Here is an 18,733-nt window from a genome sequence, read left to right on the forward strand (position 1 = left end):
AATTTATTTTTGGTGGTAAAGGCTGTGCTATTGAACTCAGATAGTCTTGAGTCTTGTTTATCACTGACTGTTGGTGGTTCTTCATCTTTTTTTTAAAAATCACAGTCCTCTTTGAAAAAATTGGTAATTATTCCCTAGAAAAATTCAGGCATGCAAGTACTTGCAAGAATTTCCAAGTAATTTTCAAGGACTCACAACCCCCGCCCCAAAGCCCATCTATAAATGGTAGTTGGGTGACTCAAAAGAGCAGAATTTCCATTTTAAAGATGTAAAATGGTGACAGAAAAGTGAGTTTTGGTTCAAAACTTAATTTTTCTCCTGTACTTCTATTCATTCAGCATGTATTTATTGAGCACCTATTATGTTCCAGCAGTAATTCTAGCAATGAACAAGGCAAAGGAAGGGTCTTGAGCTCATAGAGCTTCTATTCTGGGGGATGTTAATTGTTAAGGTGAAACAGTCGTCTTCACCCTCAGAATTAACTCTGGTTGGTACTTGTACATCTAAGCAGCCCTCTTTCTCCAGAAACCAGCGATGATTTTGATTAATTGACCTGACAGTGCATGGCACATCATATTTACTTGGGAGGATTTACTAGCCCCAGAGACTCCCAAAGGAAACATGAAAATTTCCACATACTATTATCCTAATGGGATCATAGTAAGAGAAGGTGCAAGCAAAGATTTAAGGTTCTCACAGGCAGAGGAGAGATTTTGGTCAGTTCTTAAATACTGTTGAGTTTTTCACCTGAATTCACTTTAGACAGAAAAGTCAGGGCAACAGAAACTGGAAGCATGGAAGGAAAACATTTTATAAAAATTTATTTTCTTCTTAGGGGAATGAGTAATCTGTTTCTTGGGGAGTATATTATTTATAACTGAAAAAAATACAGGTGGGAGCAATTTTTTGGATAAATTGTGGCAGAAAATATTTTATATACTTGGGAATTTTGAGGGGGAAGTGAATAATTAATCTGAAATGTTCTGCAGAGAGGGCTCTCAAAGTGTCTGTCCAGGATCAGTAACATCAGCGTCAATCCCCAGGGAATGTGTTAAAAATGTGAATTCTCAGAGCCCACCCCAGACGTATGGAATAAGAAGAGGGGACAGCCATCTGGTTTTTCATAGGTTTTTCCGGGGATTCTGATGCTCCAGAGGTTTGAGAACCGCTGCCCTACAATTAGGCACAAATTATTGTTCTTTTAATTTGGTTCACATTTATTAAAGGTATACACATGTAAGTTGTATTGGCTGCTTTTGAAGTTTATAATGCAATGAACGACATATTTCTTAGCATGTTAATACTCCTGTAAAGTGTTAGCATACTTAAAGTCTATTTTTCTTTCTTTCAGTTAATACCAAAATTTCCTAAAATAAGATTTATATTAAATTAGACCATTTTACATTAAATTAGATAACAATTGAAAAACCAAGCATAATGGCTAACATACAGTAGAGCATTACATATTATAATTCCCTTTTGCTTTTATGTGCCAGTATTAGTTTTCTTTGATTTGTCATATATATTATTAATTCACTCTTAATTTCACAGTATTTGAATGTGAATAAAATGTAGAAGTACTAAAATATTAGAAAACTTAAAATTATATTTGTGGGTTATTTTGGACGTGTACCTTTTGGGGCAGCTTATAATTTATACTGAAGTAAAATGAAATTTTAAATTTCTATAGGGCAGAATTAAGTTTGAGCTTAAGAGAAAAGAGAATTAGTAGTATAGGAGATACTTCATTTTAGGATTGCTTCTAGCACTTCCGGCATTTCCCCAGGTTCTACCAGCCTGAGGGTGCAAATGAGTTACCTTGATGTTGACATTAGTCATCCACAATTTTCTGGCTTTCTCTCCTCATTTGCTGACAGCACACCTCAGCCTCTTCCCCAGAGGATCCTCCAGTTATTTGGGAAGTTTTGAGCGCATTTGCATGTGTTCAGGGGCAAGGGTGCTCTGGCTCCCACGCTACACTCAAGAGTCTGTGGCCTGGTAGCCCTCTGACAACCTCTGCCACTGTCCTGAGGTCCAGGCCTCTGGGAGGGGGCTGCTCTCCTACCGAGAGCCCTATGTCTGGTGCATCCTCAAGCTGAAGAACCTGCTATTGGCCAACAGGTACTCTGCTGTCACAACTCACAGACGCTAAATTGCATTATTAATGCAAATTTCTACTTAATTTCCCAACTCCTCCTCCGGTTTCTTGGGCGCCTGCATACTAAAACTGGAAGGTCTCCTTCCTTGATGCGTGCTCCTACAGGCAAATTCGAACTTTGGTGAGGAGGGGGCCTGTAGCAAGGCTGGCTTCAGGGACGTGTGGCCTATGCAGTCGCTCAGGGCCCCATGTGCAGAAGGCCCTGTGCTTAGTTTTATGCTCTGTAGTTGCCATCTTGAAATTCGTGATAACTTGTGAACACGGGGGTCCTGCGTTTTTATTTGGCACTGCGCTTCTCAAACTAGGCAGCGGTCCTAAGCAGCTGCCTATCAGACCCAGACTCTGAACTTCTGTTTAGAAACAGTTTGGTAGACTATGCCTGCTTCTTCCTGAGTCTGTTCTTGACATTTGCATTAACAATATCTAAACACTCCTTAAAGCATTTCCTAATATCTGGCAATGAGAGAGTAAATTTAACACGGTGTTTCTTATAGGAGCGGTACAGTCTACAAATTAATAGGAGTCCTGTACTAGTTTACGATTATTGCCTTTTTAGATACGAAGTCAGTTTCGGAATATTAATTTAAAAAAATCACTTTTTAACAAATTTTTTCCTGGTCTAAAGGCTGGTGAAGATTGATCAGGAACCAAATTAAATGTGATTCATTTATTAGACAAGAACGGAGTACCCATTAAAGGCTAAGGACATGGGCCAGAAAAATGGAGTAAGGCCTGTCTCTGCTTTCTAAGAGTTCGTAATGGGCTTAGAATGACAGGTGCAGAGAGCAATTATTTCTGCCTGGGGGCCTTGGAGATGGGATAGGGGAAGAGATCAAATACCATTTAATAATGTAATACTGCAAGGAGGGGCTTTGTGTCAGTGGGAGGACATTGGGAATGTACTTCATACTAGGATTTGAATCATTATAGCTTGGTCAGACTGGTTTTTTTTTTCTTTCATATTTTGGTGCTCCAAGAAGCTTGTGGGATCTCAGTTCCTTGACCAGGTATCGAACCCGGGCCATGGCAGTGACAGTGCTGAATCCTCACCGCTCAGCCACCAGTGAACTCCCCAGACTTGTTTTTTGTTTCACATTTGATCACTTTTTTTCTCCTGTGCTTTTAGCCTCGGCACCCCAATCAGATGAAGGCTCTGACATCGACTCTGAACCAGATTTACCGCTCAAGAGGAAACAGCGCAGGAGCCGAACCACTTTCACAGCAGAGCAGCTTGAAGAACTGGAACGGGCTTTTGAAAGAACTCACTATCCTGATATTTACACTAGGGAGGAACTGGCCCAGAGGGCAAAGCTCACCGAGGCCCGAGTACAGGTACTGACGTCCAAACATCCCCGTCCTGCTTAAACCCACACAGGAAACAAGAGTGTCTTCTTCTCTAGGGCATATTTCAGACCAAGAAAATAAATATGTCAGGAATAGTCCTTCATTGTGAATGGCAGCCTCTCACTTTATAAAGTTCTTCCTTTCTCTCTCATTTCTTCCCTTCGTATCTCGCCGTGTCGTGATAACGACATCGTGACCTCCGCTTCCATTTTATTGCATGTGCTTGGTCCAAGCACCTCCTGCCAACAACCCCCCTTGCCCCTTGCCCCCTGCCCCGCCATCTCCCCCAAGGTGTGTCTGTGGTATACAGCAACATATTACTTTGCTAACCAGTCAGAAAGTTTTCCTTTTCCTCTTAATAGGTTGATAAGTCCAATTAAATTTATTGATGTGATGGCTATATTTGGCTTCTTTTCTATCACATTAGTTGATACAAGTGTTTTATATGTATAGATTTAAAACTGTGATCCATTTAATTAGCTTTCTTTGTATTCTTAGTATTTTTTTTTGTATTTATGAAAGTATACATTCTTATTTTAGACTTTGGTTGTCATTATGAGGAGAATGTAATTATATCAGATATATCACAGAGAAGGGTGTCAATTCACATTATTTATGCATCATTTCAGGAATCCTTGTTATGTACCAAGCACTGTATAGACTTTGGGGGTGGTACATAGATAATAGCAAAATTTTGAGTGGTTACTCTGTGCCAGGCACTGTTCTAAATGCTTTATAAGAATCAATTCATTTACTCACCATTAAAACCCTAGGTTGGTGCTATTAATATCCCCAATTTATAGATGAGGAAACTGAGACTCAGACTATTTAAGTAGCTACCCAAAGTCATGTAGCTGGTAAGTGATCGAGGTAATTGGATTCCATACACTTCCTCCCTTGGGCCTTTCAATTATGAAGATGTGCAAAGTTATATAAGGTAAAATCCCTTCCTTTAAGTCTAGAAGCATTTCAAGTAACTATATTATTTAAAGAACATTTTAAATTTTCAACTCAGAAGTGTTCTGAACCCTCTGGAAAGGCTACTTTGGTGTAATATGTTTCTATTGAGTGATAGAATAATGTTTCATTATGAATAATGAACTTTCTTCTCAAGGTAGTAAAGCATGGTTGGAAAGATTACAAATGCCTCAGGGTATCCTGGAACCACTTACTGCCCCAGGAGTGAAGTTACCTTATCTGGAAACGTCATGTTTTTGCCAGATACTTGACATTCATAGTTAGAGTGAGGCTGGGGACTCAGCAGCAAACTAGGCAGTTGATGTGGTCTCCAGATTGATCGACACTTTCCCATAAGCATCTAACTACCTCTCCTATCACAGACTATTTTGGAATAGCCTCTCGTAGCCTGCAGAGCCAAGTCAGAGGGATTGTTTTCTTCAACTTGACTTTCTTTCTGATCATCACAGTGCTAGGAAGGCCAAGGAACACTAAGATGAATTAAGACAAATTTCTCAAGGAACTAGTATTTAATGGGTAATAAAGTAAACGCATGAATAATTTAAAAACAAAGGCGAGATGATAAGTGCGTTAGAGAGAGCTGAAGTGCAGTGAGAGTCGAGAAGAGGAAAGGGTGAGATTTTATTGGAGTAAACAAGAGGGGATCATGAAGAAGGGAGGGTTCAGATGGCCTTTTGAGTTTAGATAGATATTCATTGGACAGGGAGGTTGGGAGAGTATTTTGGTAATACAGAATAATGAGCAAAAGCACAGAGTCGGAAGCACATGAGTTGCATATCAGATGACCTTTCATTTTTCACTCTAGTCGTGTTGAGAACACAGTGAATAGTTCAATTTGGTTAAGGGTAGGGAGTGCTAGGGTGGCAGGAAGGAATATGATTGCTTGAAAATCTATCTGCTCTCTTTGTATTCTTAGTGTTTATTTTTTGGTACTTATGAAAATGTTCATTCTTAACTTTGGTTATCACTATGGGGAGAATATGATTATGTCAGATACAACATACAGAAGTGTGTCAGCTCAGGTTGTTCACTCATCATTTCAGGGATCCTTGTTATGTACCAGGCACTCTGGAGTTTAGGGGTGGTACATGGACAACGGCAAACTTTTCAGTGGTTTCTGAAGTAGGTCAGTGGCAGTGAGGATGGAAAGGAGAGAACTGCCTTGAAAGGTGGGATGTAGGCAACTGATTGTGTGAGCTGGAGGTGGGTGCAAAGGTGAGTGTAGGGAAGAGTCACAGATACACAGGGGTTTGCGACACAAATGTTTTACAGCTGGAGCTATTTGATCCCTCTGCCTGTTACATTGTGATATAGCGCTCCTTCCCAGAAATGACCACCGCTGACCACAAATCATGATGATATTTATATTTGTATATATAAATATCACATTATTTTATGGTAATATATACAGTGTATGTATTATAATATATATAATAATGCTACAGATATTACATATATCAAATCTATTTGCTTTTATTATAGTTATGTGATCACCTGGTTTAAATGTAAAGTGAGGTCCATTCATTCTTCCATTCTTTGGGCAAACCTTTACTGAGTGCCCACTGTATTCCAGGATCTGGTCCTTATCCTCTCTGGCTGGCCAAGCCCACATACTGGGTCTGTCCTTAAGATAGATTGAAGATCAGTTCTGAACTCAGAGTCAAAAAATAAACATTGGCTGTAAAGAAATCAAACAAAGAGAGTGATGGAAAATTGAAAAGCGCGTGCTGTGTTGCTCTACCTCGTTCATTGTTGCTTTTGCCAAAGACAAGGATGGGGGAACAGAGTTAATCTCAACCGCATGCAGCTTGTACAGTGCCCGGCACTCGCATCTGGCTCAGTGAACGTCAAAGGAGAATAAGAATGGCCCATTAACTTCCAGAGGACATGGGATCAAACCAATAAAGAGTGGTTCATATTTTTCTATACAGTGACCTCCTCTCCAAAGCGGGGCCCTCATTAACCTAACAGCTGTCCTAATGTGGCTTTAACCCGGTGACTCTTTACATTCCTTATGGCTTCATTAGTTCCCTTGAGACACATCACGTCTTGCACCACAGCTATGATCTACAGCCTAACAAATTCCCTACAACACCCGGCATATGGATCTTTTACTTAACCCAGCAGGAAAAAGAAGGGGGTAGTTAATCACTGATTAAAATGCCAGAACAAAATCCTTTAGTTTTTAGAAGGATCTGGGAAAGCAGTAGCAAAGTCAACTCAGTTTGAGTGATAGCCAGAGAGTGTGAGTTATTTTAATTTGGGGCACCTGGGAAAACCCAACACCGCACCACCCCCCCCCCCCCCCCCCCCCCCCGCCCCACAAAACCCAAATGTGTCTACATTCCTTTTTTTTTCCTCCCAGAGTGGGGAAAAAAAAAAACACCTTCTAAACCCTTCTGGATAAAAATGAGACTAAAGCTTTAATAAATTAGACGTATGTCAGTATTCCATAAAAATTTGTTTAGACAGTAGCTGTGTTATATTTATCAGGGTCAAATCTGAGTACACAATCTAAGAATTATTGTACAGCAAAGACTAATTTGCCTAATTCACCTCCTGGGTAGCTGTTACTATGCAAATAATGGCGAGCACTAAAGTTTTGTAAGGAAGGGTGACTTGCAGACATTTATGATGTGTAAAAGTTTTAGTAAATATTCCATCTAAAACTCCGAGAAGTAGGCAAGCATTGTTCTCTTACCACCCAGGTAATGGAAGACAGGAGAGGAAGCTGCTTGTGGAAAAGCATTTAACTAGGAGTCAGAAGATGTGGGTTTTGGTTTCAGCTTTGCCAAAAATGTTTTGTTGGGCAAGTAAGTCACAATTTTGCTGTAATCCTGCTGGACTTCAGGTGTTTAAAAATTTAAATACTGATTTGAAAATATGGGGTTTAGATCAGATGATCTTAGTCTGGGTCCATGGATGACCAGGATAATCATGGATGGACTTCAGGAGATCTGGGAAACTTGAGATTTGTGCACAAATGTGCCTTTGCCTGTGAGTGTGTGTGTGTGTGTGTGTGTGTGTGTGTGTGTGCGTGCACACAAGTGTTAAATAGGGAGAGGGCCCCAGCTCTCATCATATTCCCAAAAATCGCCACCTCCTGTTCTTTCTTTCTTTCTTTTTTGGCAGCACCACACAGCTTATGGATTTTAGTTCCCTGACCAGGGATTGAACCTAGGCCCTCAGCGGTGAGAGCGCGAAGTCCTAACCACTGGACTGCCAGGGAAATCCCCCCCTGTTCTTTCCTTTAATTAAAACCCCCTAGGATGCATGATCTCTCAGGACCCTTATAGCATCAGTAATTTGTGATCCTCAGGGAAGCCCAATGGTGGTTTAAAGCCATCTAACAGATCTGTATAGTTTATTTTTATTTTATTTTTTGCGGTACGCGGGCCTCTCACTGTCGTGGCCTCTCCCGTTGCGGAGCACAGGCTCCGGACGCGCAGGCTCAGTGGCCATGGCTTACGGACGCGGCCGCTCCGCGGCATGTGGGATCTTCCCGGACGGGGGCACGAACCCGCGTCCCCTGCATCGGCAGGCGGACTCTCAACCACTGCACCACCAGGGAAGCCCCAGATCTGTATAGTTTAAAGATAGGTACAGAATATTGGCCCTGAACTCCATAATAAAGCAAAAATGTGGTCATCCTACAATTCTCTGCAGGAGTTTGCCCTTGGGATACATAAAGATGCAGTTAAGTACGCTTTCATGTGTGTCGTGATCCTCTGACATTCACAGGAGCGTGGCATTTCTCCTCATCAGCCTTGCTCATCCTTTCCCCAACCTGCTCTCCATACAGTAGTCAAGGCTGGGTAGCAGCAATGGGAAGAGGGCTGGGCATGTGCGATATGGGAGAGAGGGAGTGGAGTGAGTGGGAAGGTCCAGGGAACAAGCAGCTTGTCCTGAATTTACCTACTTGGAAAGTACTGTAATTGGCACTTTAGTATCAGCTCTAGTATTTTTTTTAAATCTTTTTTTTTTTAGATGTTAGGGGTAGGAGTTTATTAATTAATTTTTGCTGTGTTGGGTCTTCATTTCTACGCGAGGGATTTCTCTAGTTGTGGCAAGCGGGGGCCATTCTTCATCGCGGTGCGCGGGCCTCTCACTATCGTGGCCTCTCTTGTTGCGGAGCACAGGCTCCAGACGCGCAGGCTCAGTAGCTGTGGCTCACGGGCCTAGTTGCTCCGCGGCACGTGGGATCCTCCCAGACCAGGGCTCGAACCCGTGTCCCCTGCATTAGCAGGCAGATTCTCAACCACTGCACCACCAGGGAAGCCCCTCAGCTCTAGTATTTAATGAAACATTTTATAATCTTGTTGTGAATTCTCTTTCTAAGGATTAATGATTACATTCTCTTCCCATTTTTTAAATGGCATTTGAAATAACCCATCTGGAACAATGTAGGTTAGATTGCCTTTGAGGACCACGCCGAAAATGTGAACCAGTAATTTATTGACAGGCAAAATTAGGCTTACACCATGGGACAATTAACACTAATCCATGAACCTTGGAAGCAATTTGGACCTAAGTCTCCATTCAAGCCAAACTGGCGTTCAATTATTTGAGGTGTTATTTGGGTACTTTCCTGTTTGCTCAGGGGCACAAAAGGCTTTGGCTGTAGACCAGAGAGCTTAGAAAACAAAGCAAGTCTCTAATTCTTGGATTTCTCAGTGTGATGTTTGTATTTAATAACTAACATTTACTGAACACAGTATCTCTTAGGTGTTTTGCAAGCTTTGATTGTATTGTCTCATTTAACTGATTATATTGTCTCACTTAATCTTGTGAAGGAGCTTTTTTTTTTTTTTTTTTTTTTTCCCGGACGCGCAGGCTCAGCGGCCATGGCTCACGGGCCCAAGCACTCCGCGGCATGTGGGATCTTCCCGGACCGGGGCACGAACCCGTGTCCCCTACATCGGCAGGCGGACTCTCAACCACTGCGCCACCAGGGAAGCCCTGAAGGAGTTTTTTATTTCTCCCATTTAGCAGATGAGAAAACAGAGACCTACAGATATTATGCAAATTGTTCAAGATCACAGAGGTAGTGAGGGGTGGGGAAAGGTGGGATTCAACTATTGCCTGGTCTGCACTGCTTCCATGTGAATGAAAAGTATTACCGTATTTCTTAAAATATTAAGTTTTTTTTACAACTTTCATTGTTGAGAACAAATTGGTACTTTTTTTACTCGTGAAGAGAAAAATTTATAAAGACCTGTTCTTTTGTGATTCATTACCTTTTTTCCCTAGTTATCATGATGTTATAGTTTAAATTTTGCTTCAAAAAATCATTTGATATTATATTACTCCAGAATGGATCTAAATATCATGTCCAAAAGCGTGAATATGACTTTGCAGAAGGGCTCTGAAGAGAGACGTACAAGTAGGGAAAGATCCAGGAGCAGATGAAAATGAACCAGGCTGCGGTTCATCAAATGAAATAAAAACTTGGTGCGAGGGAAGGCTCTGATATTATACAGGCAATTATAAGCAATTAACCACGCCTGGTAGTAGTTATCCACCAATGTATGTCTCCCGCCCCACTTTCTTACCATGCTAAGTGTGATGTGTAAGGCCAGGTAATGCTGCGTGGGGAGAGTGAAATCACATTGAATTAGAGATTGTAGAATGACATTTAATAGGTAGATAGCTTAGTAAAACTTGTTCTTCCTGCCCTTCTGGCTAAGAAATTGGTGGAACACTCATATTCTCCTCCAGAACATCAAAGGCCAGTTTGTCTCTGTTGCAACTGCTACTCTTTTCAAAACAAAGTTTCTCGTGATAGTAACAACTGCATCATAGTTGCCTTCCACCCATTTTAGATGAACTTATTCAGTATTCTGCACTTACACAAGCCATTCAGTAGATTATTCCTTGATTGTTAGGAATTAGACAGACAATATTGGAAGAGTTGGGTAGGACTTCTGAGGGCAAGGGAATGTCTTTCAGTCAAAGATGGGCTAATAACAGTACCCCAGGATCACTGTGCATAGCCAGTTTGGGTACTTAAAATGAAGGTGATGTCAAGGGCATTTTTTTTTTCCTATTAAAAATAGATGTTTATGAGTTTCAAAGCATAAAGAAGACAAGGGCCGTTTCTCATTTTGCAACTTCAGTATATTTTTCCTTCAGTGCTTCTTTTGGCAGTGTCAGCTGGTTCTAGGAGATGCAGAGGCTGGCAGGGGCAAGATGATAGAAAAATCTGGTTAAGGGCTTCCCTGGTGGCGCAGTGGTTGAGAGTCCGCCTGCCGATGCAGGGGACATGGGTTCGTGTCCCGGTCTGGGAAGATCCCACATGCCGCGGAGCGCCTGGGCCCGTGAGCCATGGCCGCTGAGCCTACGCGTCCGGAGCCTGTGCTCCGCAACGGGAGAGGCCACAACAGTGAGAGGCCCGCGTACCGCAAAAAAAAAAAAAGAAAAAAAAGAAAATTCTGGTTAAATGGCCAGAGACAGGCAGCTCAGTCTTCAGTAAGCCCTGCTTCCCTCAGGAATAGCCCTCTGGATTTATTTAGCCTAAATTTAAACAACATTTAAATTCCTTCCTTTGGGAAACTCTTAAACCTCCTGTTGAAGGTTTGTTTTTCAGTAAAGATTTGCTTCCCAACTATTTCTCTTCATCTTATATTGTAGTTATAATATATGCTGTATTGTAACTATAAGAATTTTTATCCAACTCCTGGTAGGTTTATTCCATGTCATCAATATTTACTTGTATCATTTTGGAAAAATGGAAATAAAACCCCCAAAACTTTACCCCTAGCCTTTTGGATTTAATGTTTTGAAGGGATTTGTAGTTATGATGTTTCTTCTAATTTATTATCTGAGCAAAGACATTTTTGATTTAAAAAATTGGATTATGGAGGCGTTAGCATGAATGTAGATCAAAAGTAGGTTAAGACTGATCGACTAACCAGGCAGAGCCCACCCACTGGAAAAATCACATTTGGTTTACTTATCTAAAAGTTACAGCAGGAAGTTGGCACAGAGAGATTGGCAACATGCTCTGATAATGTCAGAAGTGGCAAGCTTCTGAGTTCTTCATAAGGGATCTCACCAGTAGATTTGAAGACAGTAAGTCTGAATGAGTGAAGTCACATCAGAACTTTTGGAAATTCAACTCTCCTCCCGGCCTAGTACATAAAGCTGAAGATGCACTGCCCATGGGCTGGCCTAGATAAGTGTGGGGAGGAAAAAAAAAAAACAACCCATCAGCTGAGCCAGGTGTGCCTCATTAATCTGGAGGTTTTATACTATAAAATATGACACAGTGCAGTGGTATGGGACAGTGCATTCAGGCATGAAAACAACCCTAATTTCTCACCCCCAGCCTCCTCAGGCTAACCAGCTTGTTCCAAGCGCTTCCCTGAAAACAGTTTCCTTACCCTGATGTCTTTGGGAGTCCCGGTAACAGACGCTTAGACTTGCACTGAGAAAACACAATTGATGCAGACCTGAAATTGAGCACTGTCAATGGTTCTATTATCCCAGGTGGTAATTTCTCAAGTTAAGTAAAACTCTAATTTAATTATGTATCAACATGGGAAAATATTGACTTCCCTTCTTTTCCTGTTGGAAACCTAAGGAGTATTAAATGTTAGTGTTCTGAGGAAGTTCAAATAGCTTTCCTTACAACTGTCTTGCATCATGGTTAGAGATGACCAAACTCTTTTCCAGATAAATGCTTGGGTGCTTGGCAAAAGTTTAAGCAGATACCTTGGCAAAGTATCTGTTAAACTGGGCTTTCTTGCTACAGAAGGGAGACATTCCTCTCTCCACTCTTTTAAAAATTTTAGGGCTTCCCTGGTGGCGCAGTGGTTGAGAGTCCGCCTGCCGATGCAGGGGACATGGGTTCGTGCCCCGGTCTGGGAGGATCCCACATGCCGTGGAGCAGCTGGGCCCGTGAGCCATGGCCGCTGAGCCTGCACATCCGGAGCCTGTGTTCCACAACGGGAGAGGCCACAACAGTGAGAGGCCCGCATACCGCAAAAATAAAAATAAAAAAATGTTTTGTGACTTGAAATTTACATTTAAGTTGTATAATTGTTAACTTTGTTCTATAAGGAAATCAAGTCTCAACTTTTCTTAGACATGCTGGTCTCTTGTATCTCTTCCAACTGGCGTGACCACTTTTCGAAATCATATCCAAGCTTTCAAAGGAGTTGAAACTTTGTCTCCACTCTAAACTTCTCCTAATTTCTCTGCATTTTCAAACATGGAGTTTCTACCTCCTGTGAGCAGTTATTTTGGTGACCTTGATTACTCTGTGAGTTCCTAGAGGAGGAGACAGTAAGCTTACTTGAGCGCAGGGATCCTATCTTATCCACCCCTTTAGCCCTCTGTTGAAAAGATAGGTGCTTATAGCTGCTGTTGAAAGAAATAATAAATAAACCCACTATTTAAAAGAGCTTCATAGATAAAATGCTTTCATTTCTTGAAATACTTACCTCTTCAGCATCTATTTCCATGAAGACCAGCACAATGTCTCACACTTTGGAAGGGATGGTAGAATAGCTCCATTTATCCTTCTGGTTAATTTATATGACTTTCTAGGAATTGTGCACATAATGTCCATAGAAATACAAACACATTGATAAGACTATAAAAAACAAGGGTTAGTGTGATAGGTAAGACCAAATTAGGACACGTGTCACGCGGGGGCCAAACAGACTCCTGGATCCTCGCCGTTATGCTGCGGTACATGAAGGTGGGAGGGTGCTTATGGTGATGGCAGGGAGTTCCCGTTGTTCCCATCCCTGCTTAGCCATCCCTTCCCATGGTCACCCCCCGGGCTCGTGGGGGCTCTGCAGGACCATTGAAGGCCCTCGAAGTCCTTCTACTGACCCCTGACATCTAACTCTCCTTTCTTCCCTGACAATACAACCCAGAAGGTGGAGGGCTCTTGTGTCTATTTGCCCTGTCAGTAAGGGGCCTTTAATCTGTTTTAGCATGAAAAATTCATTAAGACTGTACTATTATTTCATCAGTGAAATCCTCAAATTTTAAATTAAATCCATAGGTCTGGTTTAGCAACCGCCGTGCAAGATGGAGGAAGCAGGCTGGGGCCAATCAACTGATGGCTTTCAACCATCTCATTCCGGGGGGATTCCCTCCCACGGCCATGCCGACTCTGCCAACATACCAGCTGTCCGAGACCTCTTACCAGCCCACAGCTATTCCACAAGGTATGGAGGAATGGAGTCGGGGGTTAAGATGCAACCCCCAATCTTGTTCCTTGCTGCTTAATTTATGCAGTGAAATCTTCTGCGGTGTCCTTGTGGCTGTTTGTATGTTCATTACATCAGGTTGTCCTGAAAGTACTGATACCTGTCACATTTCAGAAACATAGTTTGTCCTGTGACCTGTCTGAATCTCTCTAGATAAACGGTGTTGTAATATAATACTGTTTCAGTATTTTAAAACAAAACAAAACAGCATCCCTAAATAAGCATGCAATTTGCTTTTCATTTGTTAAAACTTTACATTTATACTCCAGTCTGCCATTAACTGAAGTTCTGTGATGGCTCCTAACTGCAGTAGGAATAGAGGGAAGGTAAGCTTTGATAAAAAGTCCCTCTGTCTTAGTGCATAGAGGTGAATGGGATAAATGATAAAACTAAGTTAGTTTGCATTATGAAAGATAGCATTGCAGGCATTCGAAACTATACTATGACACCAATGCTCAGGTGCTTTGGAAGCATATTTGATAAGAAGCTTGAGACTTGCATTTCTTCCGTGGGTTAACCCTCACGTTGACTAATAACATTCACTACCAAAATAGGTTTGTTCGCACTGTCGATGTGATTTCTGAATTTCTGTTCTGGGTGAGTGTGCATTGAAACTACGTAGATAAATTATGTACTTGCATATACGTGCAGAGATGTGGCTGTATTTGTTAAGAGTGGTTCTAGACCTGAGTGTCAAGAAGGACAGTTTGAAATTTACATGTGGCTGACCAGGATATACTGCTGATGGCTTGGTGACTGTGAACTTTGGTACTGAACTTTCTCTGCTGGCCTCCAAAGGAGATTTATGGCCGATGACCTTCTTCCTTGCAGCCGTGTCGGATCCCAGCAGCACGGTCCACAGACCTCAGCCGCTTCCTCCAAGCACTGTACACCAAAGCACTATTCCTTCCACCCCGGACAGCAGCTCTGCCTACTGCCTCTCCAGCACCAGGCATGGATTTTCCAGCTATACAGACAGCTTTGTGCCTCCGTCCGGGCCCTCCAACCCCATGAACCCCGCCATTGGCAATGGCCTTTCACCTCAGGTCAGTCCCGTGTTTCCAGACAGACGATTTGCTGTATACCAGAACCAAATAGTCAATTCCCTGAGGCAGTCATATAATGAATTGCCAAATTTAAACCATAATGTATTCTTTATACAAGCCACATGATTTCAGTTTTCTAGTTTCCTTTCTCTCCACCCTTCCTACGGGCTGTATCAAAAGCTGTAGCTTAGACTTAAAATCCAAGTGACTTTTAATGTAATCACAGAGATTGTATGTTATACTTAGTTGTCAAGGCATTCATCTTCTGCACTCCTTGTTCAGGGTTTTGGGTAAGAGGTTCACACACATTTCTTTTTTTAATGGTATTTGGTCAGCTGATAGGGTTGTGAGCAAAAACACTTAACAAGAAAACACCAAAGCTTTTATACAATATTTGGAGAGGAGGTTCACAAGTTGTGTGGAGAGAGACCCAGCTGATGACTACAGAACTCTAGGATAAATGAGTTATAAACGCACAAATTAGGAGAATTACTGCTCTTTGGGAATATATAGATATTTGAATGTTGTAATTGTTTTTCTAATTTGCATTGAACTATGAGCTTTTCTTGAGAGATTATATTAATAAATTGCCTTGATAATTGCATGTCAGAGGGTTGGTTAAATTTCCTACATGTGGCATCTGTCTGAGGTTGACATTATTAGCAGTTGTTTAAATACAGATCACTTGATTTTATTAGAGAGCACTTGGCCCAGGTGGCGAGGAGAGCTGCCCGCTGAATTTGGAGAAATGTCACGAAGGGGTTGCAATCTATAATTGCAATCGAGAATCTCTTCAGGGCCGAGAGTGAGAGTTTTAACAGCTTTATCTTTTCTTAACCCCCTTTTTCCTCTTGGTGGTTAGAAAAACAGAGAGAAGCTCAGAATGACACAAATGAAAAGTGAAAAGACAATTATACTCAATTACACACTAATCACTGACTATCACTGCTGCCTAAACACCAAGAGGGCATTCTAATAGGCAGAAAATGAGATTTTAATGGCACAAAGGGTGGCCAAAATAACGACTCATATATCTTCGCCTTCGTTTTCTTCAACTTGTGGTCTGCGTCTTGGGAGTGGAGTTCCTGGGCTCTGCACAACGGTGATAACTCCGAGCAGCTGAAAAGTTCAAAGCCGTTGGAGTTGAAAAGAATGAATAGCAAAGGCAATGAAATAAACATTTCTGCCTAAAGGCAAAAGTTCATAAATCCTTTTTTGTAACAGTGAATGTAATTAAGTTTCATAGATTCCTATAGCACATCCTGGGATAAAAAATAAGAGGTGGCTTTAAGCCTCAGCTGAAAAATAACAACATGAAAACAATGGACATGCTTCCTACAGGACTTTAATACATTTAATTTCCAAGTGCTCGCCTCTGTGAATGTGATTTTGCATGAAAATCATGGATTTATATTAATAGATTCATCTTTAAATGTCTGGATCTATAGCATAGAAGCTTCTTCCACAGTTTAGAAGTAACATCAGAAGTAGTTATCTCTGCAGTTTTATAAGTCATTTGGGGCCATAGAAGAGCTTTTTATGAAGATGATTTAGTTGAAAGTTTGCATAAAAGTAAACTTCAACTCGAACCACTTCTGTAAGGTGAGACCCAGGATTCTTCTGGCATTTCTTAGTGTTCGAGCATAGTAAAAATAATGACACGAACATGTATTCTCTAAGTGAAGCTCCTAGTTTCTTGTATTATAGATGTCTGCTCTTGTATGTTATAGGAAGTATAAGTGTATTATACTGTGTTATATAAGTGGAGGTACTAGCACTTGACCTTGAAACTGTTAATCCTTGATTTCAAGAAGCCTGGCTATGATTCCAGAGTTGGCGGTAGAGTGGGAATCATTCCAATATCAAGCCATGGAAAATTCCACAGGCAACTTCTCCTGTATTTCTTTACTATGCTCTTACACATTATGTTAACTCCTCACTTATTAAATTGCAAATATCCAGGACATTTTGCATTTCTACCATATATTTCCTCCTCAACCCACCACTAGGAACCCATGTTGTCTTAGTTCTTGTAGCATCTCCAGTGAGTTAGAAAAGAAGTGAATAACATGAAGCTCCTTATTTCCTTAGGCAAAGTTGGAGGAAGAAAGGCTGAGTGAATCAATATTTTGCCAGACACATTTACAGAAAGATGGAATAGGGACATTAGGAGAGTTGGGAATTAAAACTCAGATTTCTATAGCCTTTAAGATTTACCATTTCTCAGGAATGCCTCCATTTAAGCAAGGTGGGGAGGTGTGCACTACCCTGTTTTTGATTGTTTGGCTTTATTAAAAATATTGTAAAGAAAATTTGAAGAAAAGAGTCCACGTCTAACAGCTGGTTTACCTGTTAACTAAAGAAGAGAGTAAAGAAAGGGTGGTCATGGCTTAGTCTTTTTCCTTGCTATAGAGAAGTGCTTATTAATATACTGGATCATATAACATTAAAAACAGAACTAAACCTGCCACTGCCATTTCTCCTCTTCTCCTCCAACTTTTCCACTTCCTCTGTCTCTAGCTGGACGTCTAATATACAGACAAATCAACTGAGGCTCAGAGAGCTTGTGGTCACAGCGCTAATAGTGAGAGAGCTGGGACTGGACAGAGGATTCCCAGCTCCTACTCTCGAATCTCATTCATGATAGCACCCAGTTGGGTGAAGAGGAGACAGGTTTCGTAAAAAATAGAGGTGGGGGTCTTATTCATATTTTAAAATCATTTTATAGAAACTAGTTTTCTAAACTTTGGATTTGGGTTAATTAACACTCTTTTTGCTAATGCACTCTTTACATGCTTTTAAAAAAATTTTTATAAATTTATTTCATTTATTTATTTTTGGCTACATTGGGTCTTCGTTGCTGCTCGCGGGCTTTCTCTAGTTGTGGCGAGCAGGGGCTACTCTTGATTGTGGTGTGCAGGCTTCTCATTGCGGTGGCTTCTCTTGTTGTGGAGCAAGGGCTCTAGACGCTCGGGCTTCAGTAGTTGTGGTACATGGGCTCTAGAGCACAGGCCCTGTAGTTGTGGCACACGGGCTTAGTTGTTCCACGGCATGTGGGATCTTCCCGGACCAGGGCTCGAACCTGTTTTCCCCTGCGTTGGCAGGCAGTTTCTTAACCACTGCGCCACTAGGGAAGCCTTACATGCTTTTTTGCTTTACACATTTTTTTATCAATCTTTTAACTTCCCCCAATAATAAAAAGTACTTCATGGTTATTGTAGAGAATGGAAAAAAAATTTAAAAAGGTATCTCTAGAGTAGGAAAAAAATTCCCCTGGGGAGTCACTATTAATATTCTTGCATATTGCCTTTCAGCTCTTTTTGGGTCTTACGCTTAAAAAAAAAATATATATATATATGTACACACACACACACACACATATATATATAATTGAGATAGTATGCATGTTCTATGTTATATAATATGTAACTTTGCATCTTACCTATTCCCCGCCTTTACTCTTCATCATAGGTCTTTACCTACCTGTTAATTTAAATTGAATTGGAGCTAAAGTTTTTTGAGTCGTTATGATCAAATCATTGTAACTCTCTTTAGTGGATGCTATTTTATTTGTGCATTTTGTTGGATTCTTTTCTCAGTGTCATCGAAATTGATGCATTGTTTGCCATTCAGACTTGGAAATCATGAGTTAGAATGTATGTGAACCATTGTGAAATCGGCTTCCTAGTTTCTTGTCAGAGAATTAATAGACGCCATTACGATAAGCCAGCTGTTTCTCTGTTGGTGTGAGGGATGTAGTTGATTTTCCTTTGGGGTCTCTAAGATATCTGCTCCCTTGAGCAAAGATTCTTTTAAAGCTTGGAATCAGGGACTTCCTTGGTGGTCCAGTGGGCAAGACTCAGTGCTTCACTGCCTGGGCCACGGGTTCAGGAAACTAAGATCTCTCATGACCTGCGGCCTAAAAAAAAAAAAGCTTGGAATCAGAGCCATTAGTCAAATGGTGTTTCTTAGATTTCCTCAGT

General features: G+C 41.2%; 1 protein-coding gene across 4 annotated transcripts in view; it reads left to right on the plus strand.

The window, feature by feature from the left end:
- PAX3 (paired box 3) overlaps positions 1–18,733 on the plus strand; it is a 95,797-nt gene that overhangs the window by 60,863 nt on the left and 16,201 nt on the right. For all 4 annotated transcript variants that reach the window (XM_032637549.1, XM_032637551.1, XM_032637550.1 and 1 more), the window contains exons 5-7: positions 3,285–3,490; positions 13,497–13,662; positions 14,536–14,750. In XM_032637549.1, coding sequence (XP_032493440.1) covers positions 3,285–3,490; positions 13,497–13,662; positions 14,536–14,750 — 587 coding nt within the window. The remainder of the gene's footprint in view (positions 1–3,284; positions 3,491–13,496; positions 13,663–14,535; positions 14,751–18,733) is intronic.

Source organism: Phocoena sinus, chromosome 7, assembly GCF_008692025.1.
Source record: "Phocoena sinus isolate mPhoSin1 chromosome 7, mPhoSin1.pri, whole genome shotgun sequence".
NCBI classification, from domain to species: Eukaryota; Metazoa; Chordata; class Mammalia; order Artiodactyla; family Phocoenidae; genus Phocoena; species Phocoena sinus.